This window comes from Ciconia boyciana, chromosome 2 (assembly GCF_034638445.1).
Source record: "Ciconia boyciana chromosome 2, ASM3463844v1, whole genome shotgun sequence".
In the NCBI taxonomy this organism is placed as follows: Eukaryota; Metazoa; Chordata; class Aves; order Ciconiiformes; family Ciconiidae; genus Ciconia; species Ciconia boyciana.
In genome coordinates, this window is record NC_132935.1 from 101,469,905 (window position 1) to 101,489,313 (window position 19,409).

The following is a 19,409-nucleotide window of genomic DNA, read 5'->3' on the forward strand; positions in this document are numbered from 1 at the left end:
TGCTTTAAAGTTATGGTATATTGATTTTTAAATTGATTTTCTTAATCATCTGGGGGGACAGCAGCCGGCCTGTAACCATTCTTGTCTCGCCTGCCCAAAGGCCATCCTGGTAGATCTCTGTTCTTGGCGAAGAAAGTTCCCCTCTGATATTGGTCAATTCAGCCTTGCTTGGGGCTACAAAAACTACTGGCCAGGGCAAGGTGAGATTTAGGATTTATTCCTTCATCCCATCCTCTTCCTGAATACATCATTGTCTGATTTTTCAATTTGATAAAATCTTTGTACTGTTACTTTGAAAGCCTTTGCAGGAAGAAGAGACCATCATCACCACTATAAAATACTGTATTTGTTTGACTGCCCAAGAATAACTGTTGCATCTTTAGTTGCTGCCTATAAAGTTACATTTACAGAAAATTTGAGTAAAACTCAGGCACAGATCTGACTGGGTCTGGAGTTTAACATGAGATTGCCTTTTGCAGACAAGCCTGCAGTCACTTCACTTGCAGGCCAAGTAGCTGGATGAAAACAAATTTCCATTCAAACCAAGATCTTAGAGCTAATGCAATAAGCTGTGTTGAGAAAATTCCCCGTAGTTTGGAAACAGCTGCTAACCCATCGTTTTGGAGTGTGATGGACGCAAGTGTCTGCCATAAAAGCCTGGATGGATCTGTTGTACTTGTGAAAAGCAGAAGTTTGAGTAGTGCATTCAAATGCATTTTTTCTGAGAATGGAAGGGATGCGAGAAGGGCTATGCCTGTTCATGCAGGTACTGTGAATATCCATATAGATAAAATACACTTTTTACTCCTCAGGTATGTCCTCTCAGAAATCTAGGGAATAATTTGATACATAGCATGCAAGTCTTGGGGTTATTCTTAGAGCTGATATTTCACCTCCTATGGAAAGCTCTGTTGGAGGAGGATATTTTTATGCTTTTATTTATTTATTTTTGCTTGGAGCACATCTTTACAACCTCAGTTTGGAGTCTGATGGAGCAAGCATTTATGTCTTTTTGAACTACTTTCAGAAAAGACATGGTTGCTTTTGTCAGGAGGAGAACATGCAACTTATTTTTTCCCCTGGAGTATTTACATGTTACCTGATGTTTTTTGCCAAAGGAGACAAGTTCAGAGGATGCAGCATAGTAACTAGAGGGCTGCTTTGCTAGAGATTGGTCCTCAAAGAGCAATTTAGTAAACTCCAATAATTAGCATAAGCATCCCCAAACGAACTTTACATCTTCACATCCCTCAGAAGGAAAATATGGTAATTCTTTTGGGGCTGTGGAAGAGTACAAGGAAGCTGACAGGCCTAAGTAGACTCAAGTGGTTCTGCTCTAATTAATAATGTTGACAAGGTTTTCTCACATTTTCCACATGCCTTTGACTATGGGGCTGTCCCTAACCTCTAAAGTACAACATGTATGAGTTTCTTACATCCTTTTTGCTTTTTATTTACCCAATGCTGCTCAGCATATTGTGACCCCAAAGGTTTCATGAGACTTGTCGAGCTCACCATAGATGAAACAAGGAGTTCCCATGTCCTTCTCTTTTTTTCTGTTTCCTTCCCAACAGCTTTCCCTTGACCTCTGTTTTGACTCTGCTGCAGCCCTTCTCCCATGAGCTAACTTAACGGAATAAAATGGTAAAAAATCCCAAAACTTGGCTCAATAGGTTTCTCCTAGATCGTTGAGTTAAATGGGGCCCCGGAAATGGTCCACTGAGCTGCAGAGCTTGCGGCAGAGGAGGAGTGATACCAGATAGCCAGAAATGAGAGAGAGGGGGGGCTGGAGTTGGAGAAAGGTAGGAGCAGCAACAGGAGGCAGGGAGGATGGGAAGCAAGCCTTTGAGTAGTAATGAGACATTAGATTGGCTCAAAGCCTGTAAAACCACAGTTTAAGTTACCATTTGTAACTTTTCAAACAGAAAATAGCTGTGTGATTTTACAGATTTTCAGGAATGTATTCCAGATGCTATACAGGCATCATCTTTTCATTCCAGGGATGTTGCCCTCTCTTTAAAACTTGTGGGTTCCTGTTGATTAATTCAGCAGATGAGAGGGTTGGAAGATCTTTCACACATTTGAATCTTTAGCCAAATAGCATTTCTTTTTCCCCAGAGGCATCACAACATCATTTCTACAGCCTGGGAAGTAGTATCCCCCCAGTTTTACTTTTATAACCTTTGGCAGCCTCATCTAATCATATATGCAGCTCATACTGTATTCAGCTAGAGCTGCCTTAGCAGAACTTTTTCACGTATACTAACATTTCTTCAGGCATTTCTAGACACAAACCCCCCATTGATTTTATGGCTTCATACCTTTCTAAAATACCTGATAAGGGGTGTTGTGGATTTTGTGTAATAGAAGGCCATGAGAATGGCATGAATAGACTACGCTGGTGCATTGCACAATTCGATTTAACTGTACACATCTTAATGTGAAAGTTGCAGGTTTGTGCTGGTACAACAATGGGGAGGGGAGTACTGTGTTTGGCAGAAATAGCTCACTGATGTAAAAACTTACTTGAAGGTATGGTCAGTTGTCATATGCCTAGTAGGGTTCAGGTTGAAATACTTCCATTTTCATTTCAGATAACAGCGATACTTCCTGTTGTACTTCAGCATTAGAAATGGGTCCTGTTATTATTTTATGAACATGTCCCAACTACTATCAATGCAGAGCTTAGCAAGCTCACTGTAAAGCACTTTTCCCCCTAATTTATTGCTTTTGCTGAGAATGCCGCTCTTGCTTCTTCTCTTACTTGTGTTTGACTGTTACTTAGTCCTTCTGCTGCAGGCAGCGTTCTGCTCATTGTTTATATGCTTCTTCATTATTTAATTCCACCAACAATGGGTTTTGGAGGAAAAAATTTGGGTTTGTAGGTGTAATACTTGGTTTTACGTATCTGGTACTAGAGCAACACTTTACAAATTGCATGTTTCATGCTGACCAGTCTGTAGTTTGCCAGCTTTGCTCCTGGCAGAACAGACTGCTTTTGATTTCAGATGCCTGCCATGCCTTCCTGTGCATCTGGAATACCTTGGTGAGCAGTAATGGTGGCTCTCTGAAAGCTAAGGGTCATTCATTTAAGAGTTCCCAGCTTATAAAAGTCCAGTGGGCAGCTCTACTTATTGAAAGGGAAGCTAGCAGGTGAGCAGTGATGATCTGGCTTCTCTTGTCTCTCTTCTAGCAAAGAGCAAGTTAGCAATTACTTTTCATGTCGCAGATTGTCTTCCATTGAACTTAGCCCATCTTCTCTGCTTTCACTTTTTTTATTGCTTTCCTTAGATTTGAATCTCAGGGAAAGGTCCCTAACTTTTTTCCTGTGGTGATTCCACCTCAGTTGCTGTGTGAATCATTAAAAAGTGGTACAGCTTCCTGCACTGGCTGCCTAGGCATCCAGCAGTGTTGCTATACAAACAGTACTGATGTAGCAAACACTTACAGGGGGCCTTTTTGGAGGGTGGGGGGTATTTCTTTATCTTTGTTGTGTTACTGACCAAATGTTCTTGGAGCTCATAAAATAAAAAGTAGAGGAACCACGCAACAACACATTACATAAAAATTGTGAGCAGAATTTTCCAGTTTGGGCAGGTTCCTAACAACATAAATAGAAGTGCACATACGCAAGGCAGAAGTTTCTCCCCATCCTAGTTACATTCTCAAATTTGCTTTATAAAAAGCAGAATATGTTGAAGATATTTCATTAAGTCTGGCAGTACAACTATAGTTGCAATTGATATATCTATGCAATGGAGTTGCAATGGAGTATAATCTATGATCTCACTACAGGTCTTGTATGAGTCCTCTGCTGTATGCAGTACTTTTTTTCATGCCCCTGTTGTTTCTCACTTGTTTTTTGTTCCCCACCCATTACTTAGGAAGTAGCTTGAATAATTCCATTCTTTAAAAAAGAATTGCTCTAATTAAATTTCTATTCAGATGTGTATCTTGCAAGTAGTTTTTAGAAAAGAGTGTGTTTCTAGAAAATGTTTCCTGAGTCAATTACATTGAAAGTTCAAGGTAAGGTTCATGTAATTGAAAAATATAAAGGATGTCTAAAAGGGAAGGTGTATTTATTCATGCCACCTACTAGATTCCATGAGGTGGTATTCTCATTACTATTCATGTTTTTGAAGGATAAAGGCTTTTCTAATACAGTTGCCCTGCTAGCTAGATTTCTGAAGAATAATTTTTGTAGGCTTTTGTTAATATGAGGAGGGCTCATTAAACAATATTAAAAGGAAGTGACAATGGAATGCGTATTTTGAGAAGTGGTTTCTTGAAAATGAGGCAAAAATTTTCCTAATTTCCTTACAATGGTTTTTCATTTATGGTGGGTTTCATGGACTGTACAGTGTATTATGGATGTAATGAAAATTGACTATGATAGAAAATTTAGTTCTGACATTTCCACTTAATTGCATTTTAAAGCAAAAAAAAAATCTCAGTGTACAAAATTCTTTATTCTATAGAGACCTGTACAACTTTAAAAAAGTTAAATGAAGGCAATGCTTATTATGAAGAATATTCAGTTTAACTTTTTTCCCCCTAGCTCCAGTTATAGTCCCAGAAGATATGGCAAAATGTTAAAGCTGTGAAATAACATTAAAATGCCATTTAATGTGTCAAGGGAAACTTTGTTGGTTTTTTTTCTCAGATAAAAAGACTTGAATAAAAGCTTTTTCTTCTGTAGTGCTCACAGGTTTTCAAGTAGATGGAGTCGGCTGTTGCTAGCAGCAGATTATACCAGATGCAGAGTTGCCTAGGGATGTGTGCTTTGTTTGCTGGAGACAGGTCTTATTGTCTTGCCTTGAGGCATTAGGTTGAGTCTGTTAGACTATATAAGTAGTGATTTTTATTCTTTGAGTTAGTGGAGTGTCACATGGTGCTATGTGACATTTTTAGGTAATGCATGAAGTAGGGTTTGGGTATGTAGAAGTAGGTGACCTCTATTGAAGTTTTGCAAAACCCTTAAATATTTACCACTGAAAGAAAAGAAGGATTGCAGGTTTTGGAGACATGTTGCTAGGTTCCCTGCCTAAGAAATACTCTAAATTAGCATTTCATCATAGTTCTTTATCCACAGAAATACCATCAAGGAAGAGATGAAAGGATTTGCATTCATATTATACACCTTAGCATGCAAGTAGAGGACCAGTGAGGCTCTGTATGATGAATGTCTGAAGATTTCCTGAAAGTCCCACTAAACCAAAATTGAATATTTTATAGAGATTTGCTGCATGTATAATAGATATGAGGTAATGGATGCAATACATTTTCCTGTTATTTCACACTTGTCTGTGTATAGGATATTTAATTTTTTCCTTTGAAATACCTCATTTTAGTGCAGCAACCAACACAAGGTATTTGGCAAGATGGCCTGTGATCTCTTTTAATATGACAATTTGTGTCTTCTTGTGACATTTCATTTGAGCTATAATTTGTAAATAAATTTGTCCATATTATGAGTATGAAGTGAAAACTGTGAGTAGTGGAACTGTGTGTGACACCAGTCTGGTTTTTTTTTCTTCATTAAATTTGCATTTGCTGGAGGTCTCCAGATGCTCAGTGTAGCATCCTTGTGCTTGTTGAACATCACTTTCTCTAGTGCATTCAGCTTGGAGACAGCTCAAGCAAGCTCAGGAGTATAAAATTGTCTAAGCAATTGTGTATTTTGGATAATTTTTCTGAAAAATGTTATGACATGTCTTAGCCTGTTCCAACATAACAGTAAACACTTCATGAATGCATATATTGCTGGAGAAAATACGGATTTGCAAGGTTCCAATTTGACAGAAGTCTATCAGGAGGTTGTGATACAGCATGCAACTGTGAAAGATAGTTCTTAGAGCAACCCCATAATATGTCAGACCTAGCAAATCTGTTAAAATTATTCAGTGCTTCTCTTCTTTACTGTTTTGCACATTATGATGCAGTAGTTGTGTTGGGTTAATGTGTTAATGGATGATCTTCAAAGTTTAATGAACATAAGCAGGTTTTGCATCTCACTGTTTTGTATGCAGCTGATAGTTTTGTTCAGGGCTTCCTGTAGTTTCAAGATTCAGTGATGGCTTGATATTCAGTGTTGAATTCAAAGTGAGTCAAAATATTACTAACTAAATGAACAGTGTTAACCATTTAATCTTAGTGTTTTGGTTTCCTACTTGGTGCTAAGGTAGCATCAAAGCTAAGGAATTATGTAAGTTAATACCCAGATAAATGTTTCTCTGCTAAAGGCAAGCAGTTAAAGCTTGAAAATGCTTAGTATGATTTTAAGTAAACATTTACTTAAACATTTTTAAGTAAATGCACATTTAGAAGTAAATAAACATTTTTAAGTAAACATGAGAAGACTGATGTAACTGGTCATTTCTGACTGGTGTTACATAAATGCTTATGTTCTGAGCTAGCGGTTCCTATCTGCATAGGCTGTCCCTTGCATTCTGTGTAACTTTTCTTGAATTGCACTTAATATCTCTGTCCCATCTTTCTTGACCAGATTCTCTGCTATCATTGTGGCAAATAAAGGTTAACTGAACTTGATTAGGGCTTTCAAGGTTGTACTTTTGTCGAAGATACACAGTGTTAATGGTCTCTGTAGATACTTCCCAAACTGAGCCACGTGTGCTGTAGCCTGATAGCTTCATATGGGGTGCTCTTGGTGTGTTGGTTTGTTTGGTTTCTGAGGTTCAAATGTGTACAAGTTGCTTCTGATTTGGGAATGTTTTCATTGTGGCTGCTCTCCTGTGTCACATGCACAATATGACTACTTTGAAGTTGAAAATTATCAATTTTGAAAATATTAACACACTGTCTGTCTGTCCTTCTTTAGGAAAGCCCAAGAAGGGAAGAAGAAAGTGGTTCTAGCAGGCTGTGTGCCACAAGCCCAACCTCGTCAGGACTACCTGAAAGGCTTGAGTATTATAGGGGTATGTATCTTTATCAGTTAGAAACCAAAGGTTTTCATAAATGTTTTAAACAGGTCATTGTCAATATTTAGACCTTGTTGCCTTTCTCTTGGAAAAAGCAGCAGAGAAGCTTGGTAACCCCCCCTGTTAGTCGTCTTGCATTATACAGTACTTAAGCCTTCTGGCATCCAGGGTGATTTGGTTTGGTTGTGGCACAAGGGGAGAAGATAAAGGGATACTGTTAGTGTAACTGAGTTCCAGTGCCCTTTGTAGCCTGAAAATATTCAGGCTTCATCCAGGATGATGAAGATATCCATTACCATATTCTTCAAAATATCACAGGTTTTTTGCTTTAAGACAAAGAAATACACTCTTTGTTAAAATCAGTGGAAGAAGTGTAAAAGTCTAGAGCATATGAACTACACAGACACAGCTGAGGGTTTGGTGGTTGTTTTTTTTGCTTCACTGTATTAAGCAGAATGGCAAATAGCAATGATTATTTTGTTTAAATTTGAGGCAGTTTAAAGAGTTAAATCCACCTGTGACTGAGTTGTTACACAGTTACCAAGCTTTACCTTGAAGAGGTAACCAGAGAGCTTTTGATTTCATTCAGTTAGTAAAGTGTCTTCAGTATCCTGTGGGATGAAGTGCTACTTGTATAATTGAATCACCTTTGCAAAATAGTAATGAAAATCCAGGAGTCAAAGCACAAGCTGACAAAGATTCTTCATTGTTCAAGCCTTTAGATTAAAACTGGATGAATTTGTAAAAGGCATGTTTGAGTTGAAGCACTGTCATTGGATTCGGTGTGTGAGAATTACAGTGAAGCTGTCCTGTATTACATTAAGTCAGAGCAGATGAATGTGCAGCATCATATCTGCGTTAAAAATGTAAAGAGGTCAACGTGTTTCCACTTCAGTGTCATGAATTCAGGTTGAAACTAAGATTTTATGGGAAAAACAACAACAAAAATGTTCCAAAGCTTTCACTTGCATTAGAAGATCATACAAGATGCAGTTGTTCAAAGTAATTTAGAAGTAAAATAACAGTTTGTTGGGAGTTAGGAAGAAGATGGCTTCATTAACTGATTTATTGGAATTCTTTGTAAAGATGGACTTTGTGCTATTTGAATTTTTAATTAATTACTGCTGTCACTCAAAATGTTTTATCTCCCAATTTTTTCCCAGCTGCCATTCTCAGCTGTGTTAATGCCTATAAATTAACTCAGTGCCCAGAAATGATATTCAGGGGCTGTAAAATGCCACACTATTCTGTATAGATGATAGTGCATTGGTAGTTACAGTTTAAAGGAAGACCACCAGTCTGCAGTCTTACTTTACACAAATATACGCAAGAGAACTGTGATGCTCTGTCATCTCTAAGACTCTGACTAATTAAGTGCAGCTTACTCTGTGCAGCAGGATAGGAAAAAAAAAAAATGGTGAATGGATTTCCTCTTTGCTCAGAGATGACATAGTTATGTGATCTGTAACTGGTTGTTATAGTGAATATAATGATATCTACATATATGAAGACAGAGTGAAAAAAATGAGTCACTATCCTTTGACCAAGACTGTAATTTGACGTTTCAGTTTTGGTGAATTTAACTTGGGAAACTTGAGGGACCTGAAGTTTGAGGGGTTTTTTTAATAATTATTTTCTTATTTCCTTTTTTTTTTTTTAAACTTTCCTTTTTAGGTAACATGTAATTTCTGAAAATTAGCCTCTTCATCTTCATTTTGGTACCTAGAACCAATGCTTAGTGAAAAATATTTGTAGTTTTGTATTTATTACAGAAATATTTCTGTTAGGAGTTGAATTAGGCTGTTAATGCAGTGTTCCCAAGTACTTTTGAATTGGACCTGAAAATACTGAAATGTGATCTTCACAATAAGGACACTGTCTTCTAACTGTCATTGCCGTGGTAAAATTTACTGTGCTTTAAGTAATAGATGCTTCAGCTCAGAAAGGTCTTAAATTTTTGGCATAACTATTAACAGAAGCAAAGCTAAGAGCAGATATTGTCCATGTTTTCATTTGTGTATTTAAGATTTTCTTCTTGTTTTACAGAGTGTGTGTGATCGGGTGACTGTATTTAAAGGATAAGAGTTGTTATCCTACTATTGCAAAATGTTTTAAAAGGCAGTTTTGACAGAATTGAGAAATAGAAAATGTTCTGTTGGCAGTAGGATATTGATTCTGCTTTAAAATTGTAAGCATTAAGAGTACAGTTTTGGAGATCTTGCTTTACCACCAGGTTGGTCTCATCTTCAACTTGGCTGAGAGATATAGTTGATTTATTGTTGCTTATGTAAGCTCTGCTTTTTTTTTTTTTCCCCGAAGAACAGTGTTGTCTGAGAATGTGGTTATTTACCAGCAATTATAACTCCCTTGGGGCGGCTTTCTGAAGGCAGAGTGTGTCAGAGGGCTCTTCTGCTCATGTTGTTATGACGGAGGAAGAAGTTGCGATGTAACCACTAGAGAAATTCTAGTAACTCAGGGCTTGTTTTGATCTGCACTTGAGAAATACACGACTGAACTTCCCCTGTTCTTTACTTATTCCTTAATTTGGGCAGAAGGAAAGGAAGGGCAACTTCGCATCCCTGCTATAGTTTCTGATGTTACTGTGCCTTTGTGTTTCTTTAAAGTCATTGCCACTTTTTAAAAATAATGTGGGCTGGGTTGTTGCCATAGGCTGTATATAAGGCAAACTATAACAGAACATGGCAAGGTAAAGGAGCTGTTTTCTGGAAGGGGGAAGCTCTGGGTAGTAGTAAACCTGCCACATATGCAGTGGACACGAAAACACATAATGATGCATTACATAGGTTCCCAGCCATTTACATCCAGGTGGTTTCCAAAGCTTACTGCTTTATGTTTGGAGTAGTGTATCCACTTCAAACTCAAGTGCACATATGATATTGCAAAGAGAAATCAACTCTCTTAGAGTTGTCCCTCACTTTTCATTGTAAGTTGCTAAAGAGAAGGATATATGATTTTGTCTATGCTGATTCTTTTGAGGGGATTATAGAGGAAAGGAAGGGAAGGACAAGGGGGAATGAAAGATTTATCAGACAGGCTACGTTCTGGGACTCATGAATGGCTGTAGGTAACTGTAGTGTTTCCTCACTTCCTGAGTTGCATACAAGGGCATGCAAAACCCTTGTTCCCAGTGGTAAGTTGAACCATTGGAATGGGGTGAGGTGTTTTGGGTTTTTTTGACACTTGTCTGGAGTTCTAAGGTATTTGGTGTCCCAATGATGCTGTGTGTTGGAACCCCTGACCAGTTTGCTGTGGGTTCATAGGTCTTAAGATGCTTCGCAAGCTCTGTGTATCTGTACCTTAGAATCATCAGACTTACTAGACATGCTGAAAGCATGGGGCCTAATGCGCATATGTATCCCGTTAAAGGCATACAATAGCTCCACAGATGAGTGCATCTCCTCACTTCCTGAATGAGAATGTCAACCCCAATTCTCCTTCCTTCCCCGTCTTTCCCAATGTAACGTCTAGCATCAAAGACCAGTTGTCTGTTGTCTTCTGCCGTACACCCATTTCCTAAGGGAATAATTTCAGCCCATTCTTTCATCTGCACAAAATATATCTGGTGTTGCCAAGGCTGTAATCCCCCCTCTGCTGCTAGGCTCCGAGTCAGAAGGTGCAGGTCCTGTGCATGCTAGAGTTACTGCGGGCTCTTTGGCCAAGATGAGCCTGAAGCCACTGCTTCCAGGAGAAACATGTAGCCATGAAAACCTCTCTGCAGGGGCTCTCTGCATTCCCCTGACCTCCAAATAACCCTTTCCTGTGGCTGTTCTACTCTATAAGCAAGCATTAGGGAATTTTTTTAATATCCAGTTTGAAACTGTGGAGTGTGGTTAGTGGAAGTGCGAACACTCCCAGTAGCAGCATGTAACAGTAGGAGCGCTGCTATAAAGTAGATGGTTCAGTATAAAAAATGCTAAGTACGTTACAAAAAATAGGCATTTGACTTCTCAAGCTGTACATCTATAATTGGTTTACACTTTTAAATTTAATGTGCCTTAGTTCTCTGTTTGTAAAACCCTTCAGTGAGCAGAGCTTTAACAGTGCCATTGTGAGAGAACATCAGTGTAACCTTACAAAGATGCCAAATGCCTGGACATCCCTACTGCTTTGGTGTCCTAAATGAGGATGATATTATGTATGATATTTCTGATGTTCTGTTCATACAAGTTTCAATGATGTTTGCAAAACAGAGATAATGATAATTCCCTACCCTGCAGTGTTTGTAAGGTCAGACTGCATTAAAGATTGAAAGCCTCTCTGCTTCCCTTAAACTGGAGCCTTGCATAAATGCAAATATCCAGTGTGTACTTCATGAAAGACAGATTTGATGGAATTTTATTTTGAATGATTTGAATTAGCAGAACTTCTTGGAAAGCATGCTGAAAGCCTGGGAACAGGTGCACACTGTTCTGTAACTTATGGCCAAGAATTATTTCATGCAAAATTCAAGCTCAGTCAGTACCTCTCAGCTGGTTGGCTTTGGCTTTCGAATTGCCATGCTGATATTCAGATATGACGCTTGAACCTGGAAGGTCAGGAAAGAATTGCACTTAAGCACCTGCTTTTAAACTGAAAATTGGACATGCAAATAGAAACTATTCATTCCCACAGCAGTTACATACTGTCCTATGAATCAAAAGGTGTAGGAAATAATTTAGGTAAGAATTATAGTTCAGCTGCATCAGTGTTTAGCAATGAAAATCAGGTTACGTGCTTTTCTGGGGTAGTCTCCTTCCCTTTAAAGTTTGTTTAGCGCCTGCTCTCAGAATACCTTCCTAAACCAGAATATTGCCCATTACTGTGGTCAGTGTTGTCAGCAAAGGTTTTAAACACAGATGTTATCCCTCTGAAGACAAAGTGGCTAGTCACATGCCTTTTGAAGTTATGTATTAAGGCCTGGATTTATGCTCCCTAAGTGCTGTAATTTGAGAGTCTGTTTTGCTCAGCTGCCTTTATGGTCAACTAAGATAATTATCTCTAAGATAATTTAGATTTTTAGAAGATCTGAAGTGACTTTTGAAGCCATATGTTTCCCTTTTACTGGCTTTAGAGAGGGGATAGGCTGAGTAGGCTTTTAACATCCAGCATCTGACAGAGCTGCCTAAGCAAGGTGAGATGAAACTGAGAGTTGGTGAACTGGAGTTAAAATCTTTAGCATTACAAATCGCGGGCTGTAATTGCCTAAGATTATTTTATCTATGTATTAACTGATTTGTTTCTTATCTGTGTGAATGAAAATCAAAGATGTGTAGGGTTTTCCCTAGATGAGAGAAAAAGATTGTTTTACTTCAAGTAGTTATGTATATATACTTATGGTCACTCCTGGGGTGTTCATAAGCAGCTGAGTGCTGATGATGATTGCTTCAGCAGTAGCCTCATGCTGTGCAAGCAAGCTGCTGCCCCTTCCTGTATTGTGGGTACCCTGTCCTCAGTTTCTCTCAGCCATCGGCTAAGGTTTCTTTTGTTTTGCAGTGTTTTTTCAATAAAAATTTCTAGTCTTCAGTTTTTGTGGTCTTTGTCCCTCCTTCACTGGCTTCAAGATCTTTTTTTTGATGATGGTCACTTTCTGATACTTGAGGTGCTTACACATTGCTTGTGTTACCTCTGAGAAATTTCTCTCTCTGGGAAACTCAGTCACTGTGCCAAGGGAAGGGCAGTCGGGGGAGGCTCTGGGAGTAATTTCTTGAGAGAGTTGTCACTGTCCTGTCAACATCAGAGAAGCTTTAACCTTCAGACCTTCTGTGGCCTGGAAAGATGTTTCCTTCCATGCTGAAAGGAAGCAGGCTGTGGGGAGCAACTGCATCCACTCTGGGGGAGGGTCCCTGAGAAGCCTGGCTGTGACAAGGACCTAGCTGCCATTTTTAAGCAGCGGTGGTAACTGGGTCAGTAGCTGTGAGAGCTGAGACTCGTCAGAGGGTGAAACCACAAACTTCTTGGCCGGAAGACGGTCACTGGTGGCAAGTGTCAGATTTCATGCTTTGGCTCTGGTTCATTTTTATTTGCTGCTGACTCTACCAGGTTAATCCCAGTCCCCCAGCAGAAACAGCAGTCGTCAGCCAGGTGATGTGGATCCCTTGTGACCACTTACAAGAAATGGCATGTCAGACATAGAAATTATTCTGTGATCTTATTAATTTGGAGACAACAAAGAGTGTGATGTATTCTACACTCACATGTGTTGAGGTGTCACTGCACTAACAATCAGAGATAATTTGAGGGAAACTGCCGATTTGAATGTCAAGATGCTTCCCAACTCGTACAGTGATTTTTTTTTTTTTTTTCCATCACCTGGTAGGCACTCTCTTCTGGGATAGAGAAAGTTCAAGTAACAAAATAAGGAGATATTTTCTGAAGGAACTGAAATGCTTGCTTTGTAGGATTTAATCCTCTTCAAATGGGACCAGAATAGCCATTATCTAACAGGCAGTGGCATAACTCCAGAAAGCACAAGCACCGTGACAGTTGGCAAAGGGCAGTGTGCCTCTGGTGTAAATATGCTTCCTGCTGCTGACTCCATCTGAAATTATCTCTGGGGCTGTATTAAAAAGAGAGAAAATGAATACCTTTTCTTTTATCATATAGACTGCCAGGAAGCCTTATGCATTCCCACCTTTTTTGCAATACATAGGTGGGCCAGGTCATTCCTCAGCTTCTTCAGTGGTGCAGCTTGAATGAAACAGCTTTTCTGTGGTGCCTTAGATGCCCATGTAGCAGACTCCATTAAAAGGCAGTCTGTGTCCTCCAGAAAATATTGGACATTCATGAATTGTTTGTTTTCACAATCACCCTCTATTTTCTTCTCATGGCTGCAGCCACAGAGAGAAGCATGCAGAGGCTTCTCTCTCAGGAAAGACCATTAAGACATTGGATATCTTCACTAAGAAGAGCTAACTGCTTGCATTTATGAAGTTTAGCACTTTTTACCCAGCTTTGGTTGTAAGGGACATCTGAAGACCATCTCTCCTGTTTTGTGTTGGTCCTATCACTTCAGAAACAGATTGGTCCAAGTATCTGTGCCCACAAAATGCTTCTCTCTGTATTTCAGTGGATGCATTAAACTGGAAGTATATTTATTTCACTGTAAATTTTGTACGAGGTTTTGTCTTCCCAGGTGACAATGCAGGGTCTTTGCAGAGGTCTTGGTACTTCCCTGAAGAGAATATCAGGAAGTTTCTCTTACTTTCATGATAGGTTCATGGATGCATTTTTCTAGACAGCTTTCTTTGGTCTGAGGCTCACTGACTTCTACAGAGTACAAAATCTCGGGGTAAATGTGCAACCTCTCACTTAACTGCCAGATAAGAGTATTCAGAGTTTATAGGAGCTCTCTTAGAGGTTATGTTTTTTCCAGAGTCTATCTCCTACAAAACAGTTTCAGGATGTTAATACTGGTTCTGAGACAACTTGGATCATGTCTGAGAGCTTGGAAGAATTTGTGTGACCATCCTCAACATGCATGTCTATCTGCACTCACAGATCACCTCCTGTGAGACTGCAGACATAGCACATTACAAGCACGTCTTTGGGCTGTTTACACCTAGCAGTCATCTGTTGAATGTGATTGTGACACTACAAAGGGAACTGAGGTCTGTCTTTGATGACAAATGGACCATGTGTGCATTTCTACACTCCTCTTGCTGATTACTGGTGCTTAGTTGGAGAGCTTAGGGCTTCTGTCTCTCAGCGGAGTGCTGGGGTGTCCTGGGATGCACATGGTTTGAAATGTGACTGGCTCGCATTTGGGTGTTCAGGAGTGACCTGCAGCTTGGAGAAGCAGAGGCTGAGAGGAGACCTTATTGCTCTGTACAACTACCTGAAAGGAGGCTGCAGTGAGGTGGGTGTTGGTCTCTCCTCCCAAGTAACTAGCGATAGGACAAGAGGAAATAGCCTCAAGTTGCATCAGGAGAGGTTTAGGTTGGATATTAGGAAAAATTTCTTTACTGAAAGGGTGGTCAAGCATTGGAACAGGCTGCCCAGAGAGGTGGTGGAGTCACCATCCCTGGAGGAGTTAAAAAACGTGTAGACGTGGCACTTCGGGACATGGTTTAGTAGGCATGGAGGTGTTGGGTTGACTGTTGGACTAGATGTTCTTAGAGGTCTTTTCTACCTTAATGATTCTATGATTCAGCCCCAGCATGGATTGCCTCATGTCTTCCTTGTGTGTATAAGGGCTGGATACATATGATTGCTGAGCTGTACTTATGCCTAGCTCTGATCCCAACAAGAAGGCTCAAAGATTTTTCCTGGTCTTTGTTTCAATACAGGCCTCATGCTTTGATACAACTATCTTCTTTTTCTTTGCTTTTTGACCAGCCAGTTTCCTGCTTTGGCTACTCCTTCATCCCATGGGCCTTGCCCGTGTTCTTGTCCTATATTCAGCTCAGCCCTGATTTGTGGTGGTTGGGGATTTTTTTTTTTTGTGTAGTCCTGCTCAGCTGCCTGCTCCAGTCTGCCCTTAGCTTTTGTTCCATCCAAGTCCTAATGGAGAACCATTTGCAACGGACAAAAAGTCCACCATGTACATGCTTATACTAGAAACAAGATCTCACAAGATCTGTGGAGCCAAGTACAGCACACAAACTACATCCAGCAGTAATGTACCCGCTGTCAGTCCTGAAGATTTGGTTTATTGAGATTCATTGCAAAGAAACGTTGAGGAATGGTGTCTTTTCCCTTCATACACCACTAAGAATTCTTAAGTCTCTGTGCTTCATGGGCTTCCTGATGCCTGTTGGAGACATTATTGGGTCTCTGCTCAAAAAGGTTTATGGATGCCTTCGATACCACTGCAGAACAGAATTATCCATAAGGTTAGTGAGATTTGGGCAAAGGAATCCTGCAGGCCTGTGTATACCCAAGAAAATTTCATTACCATGACTCTGATTTTTTTTCTTTTTCTTTTTTTTTTCCCCGTTTTTTCCAAAGAAGAATCCTCTAAACGCTTCCCTCTTCTCCCTCCAGATTCACCTCAGTTTTACTAAAATACTTTTATCTTCATAAATGAAGATTGGAAGCATTCCATATTTTCTTCTTGAGCACTTGGGTCTTTAGCCAAACAATTTCCAATAATCTCAAATGAAAAATACTTAATGTGAGAAATAACATATAAGGCAGAACAAACATCCATTTTGAGTTGCAGATCTCGTTATCTCTCAGACCTATAACTTTACTTACTTACCTGAACCGTCTTCTTGACAGACATAGTCAGAATAATTTATCCAATAAAATGAAAATACAGTATACTGGTTGGGTTTTTTCTTTATCTTTATTTAACAGGGGGTTTGGAGCTATGCAAAAATGCCCCAGATGTACAATACAGAAAGTAATCATAGGTGGTTCAGGTTATGAACCAAACAGGTTTCTTTTGTTTTAAAATGATTATGAACTTAAACAGTTTAGTATTGAGATATGTAGCAATAATATTTTAGGCAACGTATTTGGCACAGACTGTGATCTCTGTATTTATAGTTGTAAATGTGTACATGTTTGTTTTAAAGTTGCATGTTTGTTTTTTTTTAAATTAGGTAGAAAGTCTATATGGAAGTATCTTAGGTCATAATTTTTTAACTTATATCTAAAAGGGATATGTATGCAAGTATGTAAATATGCATGTGTTCCACACAAATGCTTATATGTGCTTTCTTTACAAGTGGATTGCTAAATATTGACTTGTGTCTATAATATGAATGCTTGTAATCTAGAAAATGATATAAATATATATCTTTTAATAAGATTATTAAAATACCAATATCAGTGATACTTCAAATAACTTAATTTCTACAATTGATGACTAATATGCTGTATTCAGAAATCTGAAGTGGCAGAAATTTGTGTTTAGAAAAGGCTGTATTTCAAAAGGTTTTTTTTTAAAAAAAAAAAAGTTTTACATGGACTTGATCCAACACCCAGACAAGAAAAGGAACAGACTCCCACTGACTTCAGTTGGGAACTCTAGATCAGACACCAACTACAGATGAGCTTTTTTTTCGCTGCTACTAAACTGATTGGAAAATGAATGTGAAATAGAGATGATTGTGCAGACTTGTGTTTACAGGAAATGACAAACTCGGTTTAAGGGCACAGAGACTTGATGGCTTTGACGCAAGGGATCCAAGTTCCAGGCTCCTTGTTGCAGACCGGGTTCTGCTCTTGAAGCCTTTGCAACTTGTGCTTTTCTGCTTGCCTTTGAAGCAAACTGGAAAAGAAACTCCAAGGAAATAACTGCAAAAAAATCATACTAAATCTATTTCATATAATGTACAGCTTAGAGAAGCAGTGTTTAAAAAGAATATTGTGGAAAAATTATAAACTAAACTAAATGTGCAAAGTAGGGCTTTCTGTATTTGGCTTTCCTGCAATATATCTAAGCATATACATGCATATATAGTAGACGTTACATAGAATATGCCATTTGGATGAAAGCTGGAGGAAGAATCTCAACTTTAAGAATTTCTGAGCGTTTAATTTTGCAGTGTTAATGCTGATTCCTTCTACTTAATATACCAAAATCTCTATAATATATTGGCCGTTAACTTTAAATAAAGAATAAACTATCTAATAAGAAATAATTGAACTATTTATCACATTATGGGTGAATGTTGGTAAATGTAACACTAAAACATAAATTTGTTGTCTTTGTTGGAGATGTTTTGTGACGGTCATTAAATATTATTCTGTCTTGTGAAAAGCATCGGGGCTTTTCCTTCTGTTTCGTACCACTGCCTGCAGTAAGTCCAGGGCAATGTCTTGTTCCCTTAAACATGACCACAGTATTTTTAATTTTTTCCCATGTTCCAATGTCTTTCCCATGCAATACTTCCTTAATTTTCTCCCCAGTAATCTGCCCTCAGAATATCCTCAGCTTCTTGTTATGTTCTCTACAATCTACTGTTTTGGTGTTGAGACTGGGGAGAGGGAGCACTTAGAGGCACTTGGAGCCGCCCAGGTGCTGACTGCTGGGGTGACCACTGCCTTTCACAGACTGTGAACAGCAGTTAAGGCCTTAACTCTTTTCTAGGGTCCCTCTTTTCTAGTCATTTGGTGATTTTTGCTGAACTCATAGGAACCTGCTATTTTTGAGGACAAAATTTGGTTTAAGTTAGGTGGTGAGTTTTAAAGTTGCTTTTGGCAGATGAACCAAGATGCACAGAAAAAACCTGGCTAAAAACATAGACCCAAACTCTTTACTCCTCCTTCATCCAGAAGAACATACTTTTGAAAGAAGAGTTTATATAAAAATATGTCCAGTTGTTGACTACTTAGATATTGACCTTCTGACTTTTTTTAGGTTCAGCAGATAGATCGTGTAGTAGAAGTTGTGGAGGAAACTATTAAAGGTAAGCATCACACTTGAAATAATTGCAGCTAGCCTGAAAGATGTAGGCATTAGCTGGCAGAAGTGCTGCTGTTATGTTCTTTATCAACCTAATGCTTGCTTTCTCCTTTAGCTAAATGTTTGGGCAGTGTGACACTTTGCTGTGTACGCTTTTTGTAAGTGGTCATTTCAGAGATCTTTTCTGGCAGGAGCTCTGTGGCCTTTTGGATTCATAGGTAAATGATCCTGGGGAGACTTGAAGAAATCATTTAAGTTGCATCAATGTAGGTGGGTGTAGAGTATTGTTTAAAGTTTCTGTGCTATCTTAATTCAGTGCTATATCTCTACTTTCTTATGTTTAGTCCTCTTGTGTTTTCTTCTTTTCGGATGTTTTGGCTCACTTCCTTGAGCTGTCCTCAGCAGGACAGATAAGTTATCCGCTGGTTTAATGTTCTTTTGTAACTGTGTTCCTTGTTCTCTCTGGCTGTGTTCATGTGTGTGTACATGCAGTACTTTGCAGTGAAGGGGGGAAAAGACAGTATTGTTTCTGCAGCCTGACTAGTAAACATTTGCTATTAAATAAATATATTTGTCTGGGTCTTTCTGGGTTACCTAAGTTTGTCTCCATTACTTATCAGGCCATAAAAATTACTGTTCCATGAAGCTTTAAATTACAAGGTTTAGTTTAATTGGCTGTACTTTCAATATAAACAAGTGTCTGGTCCACAAGACATTGCCTGTAACTTTAATGCTGGAGTATGATGTCTTTGAAGTACAGCATGAAAATGTAGAAACAGTGCAAAATTTTAAAAGGGAAAAAAAAAGCTTCTATCAAGGAATTGTGTAGTGTGGTGTATGGCTTCTAGAGTTTGTGGTTTGAAGGCCTTAAGATTTCATATTGCTTTGAATGCTTTCAAAAATGAAACCTGTACTCTTACGTACTCCCAACCCAAAGTTTTCCCACTTTGTCCTTTCCTTATGGCATCTGTTTTTTGGGGGTACAACCTACTGTACTATACAAACAAAGAAGAAACATATTCAACGTATTCCTATTTGTTATTAAATAAGCCAAACTCTTTTCCCAGAAACATCATGGTGTTTATGACAATGTCTTGGAAATGGGGATACTTCATGAT

The 19,409-nt window shown here is 38.8% G+C and overlaps 1 protein-coding gene across 2 annotated transcripts in view; it reads left to right on the top strand.

Moving 5' to 3' along the window:
- CDKAL1 (CDKAL1 threonylcarbamoyladenosine tRNA methylthiotransferase) overlaps positions 1-19,409 on the top strand; it is a 432,576-nt gene that overhangs the window by 124,854 nt on the left and 288,313 nt on the right. For both annotated transcript variants that reach the window (XM_072853370.1, XM_072853371.1), the window contains exons 6-7: positions 6,839-6,935; positions 18,247-18,295. In XM_072853370.1, coding sequence (XP_072709471.1) covers positions 6,839-6,935; positions 18,247-18,295 — 146 coding nt within the window. The remainder of the gene's footprint in view (positions 1-6,838; positions 6,936-18,246; positions 18,296-19,409) is intronic.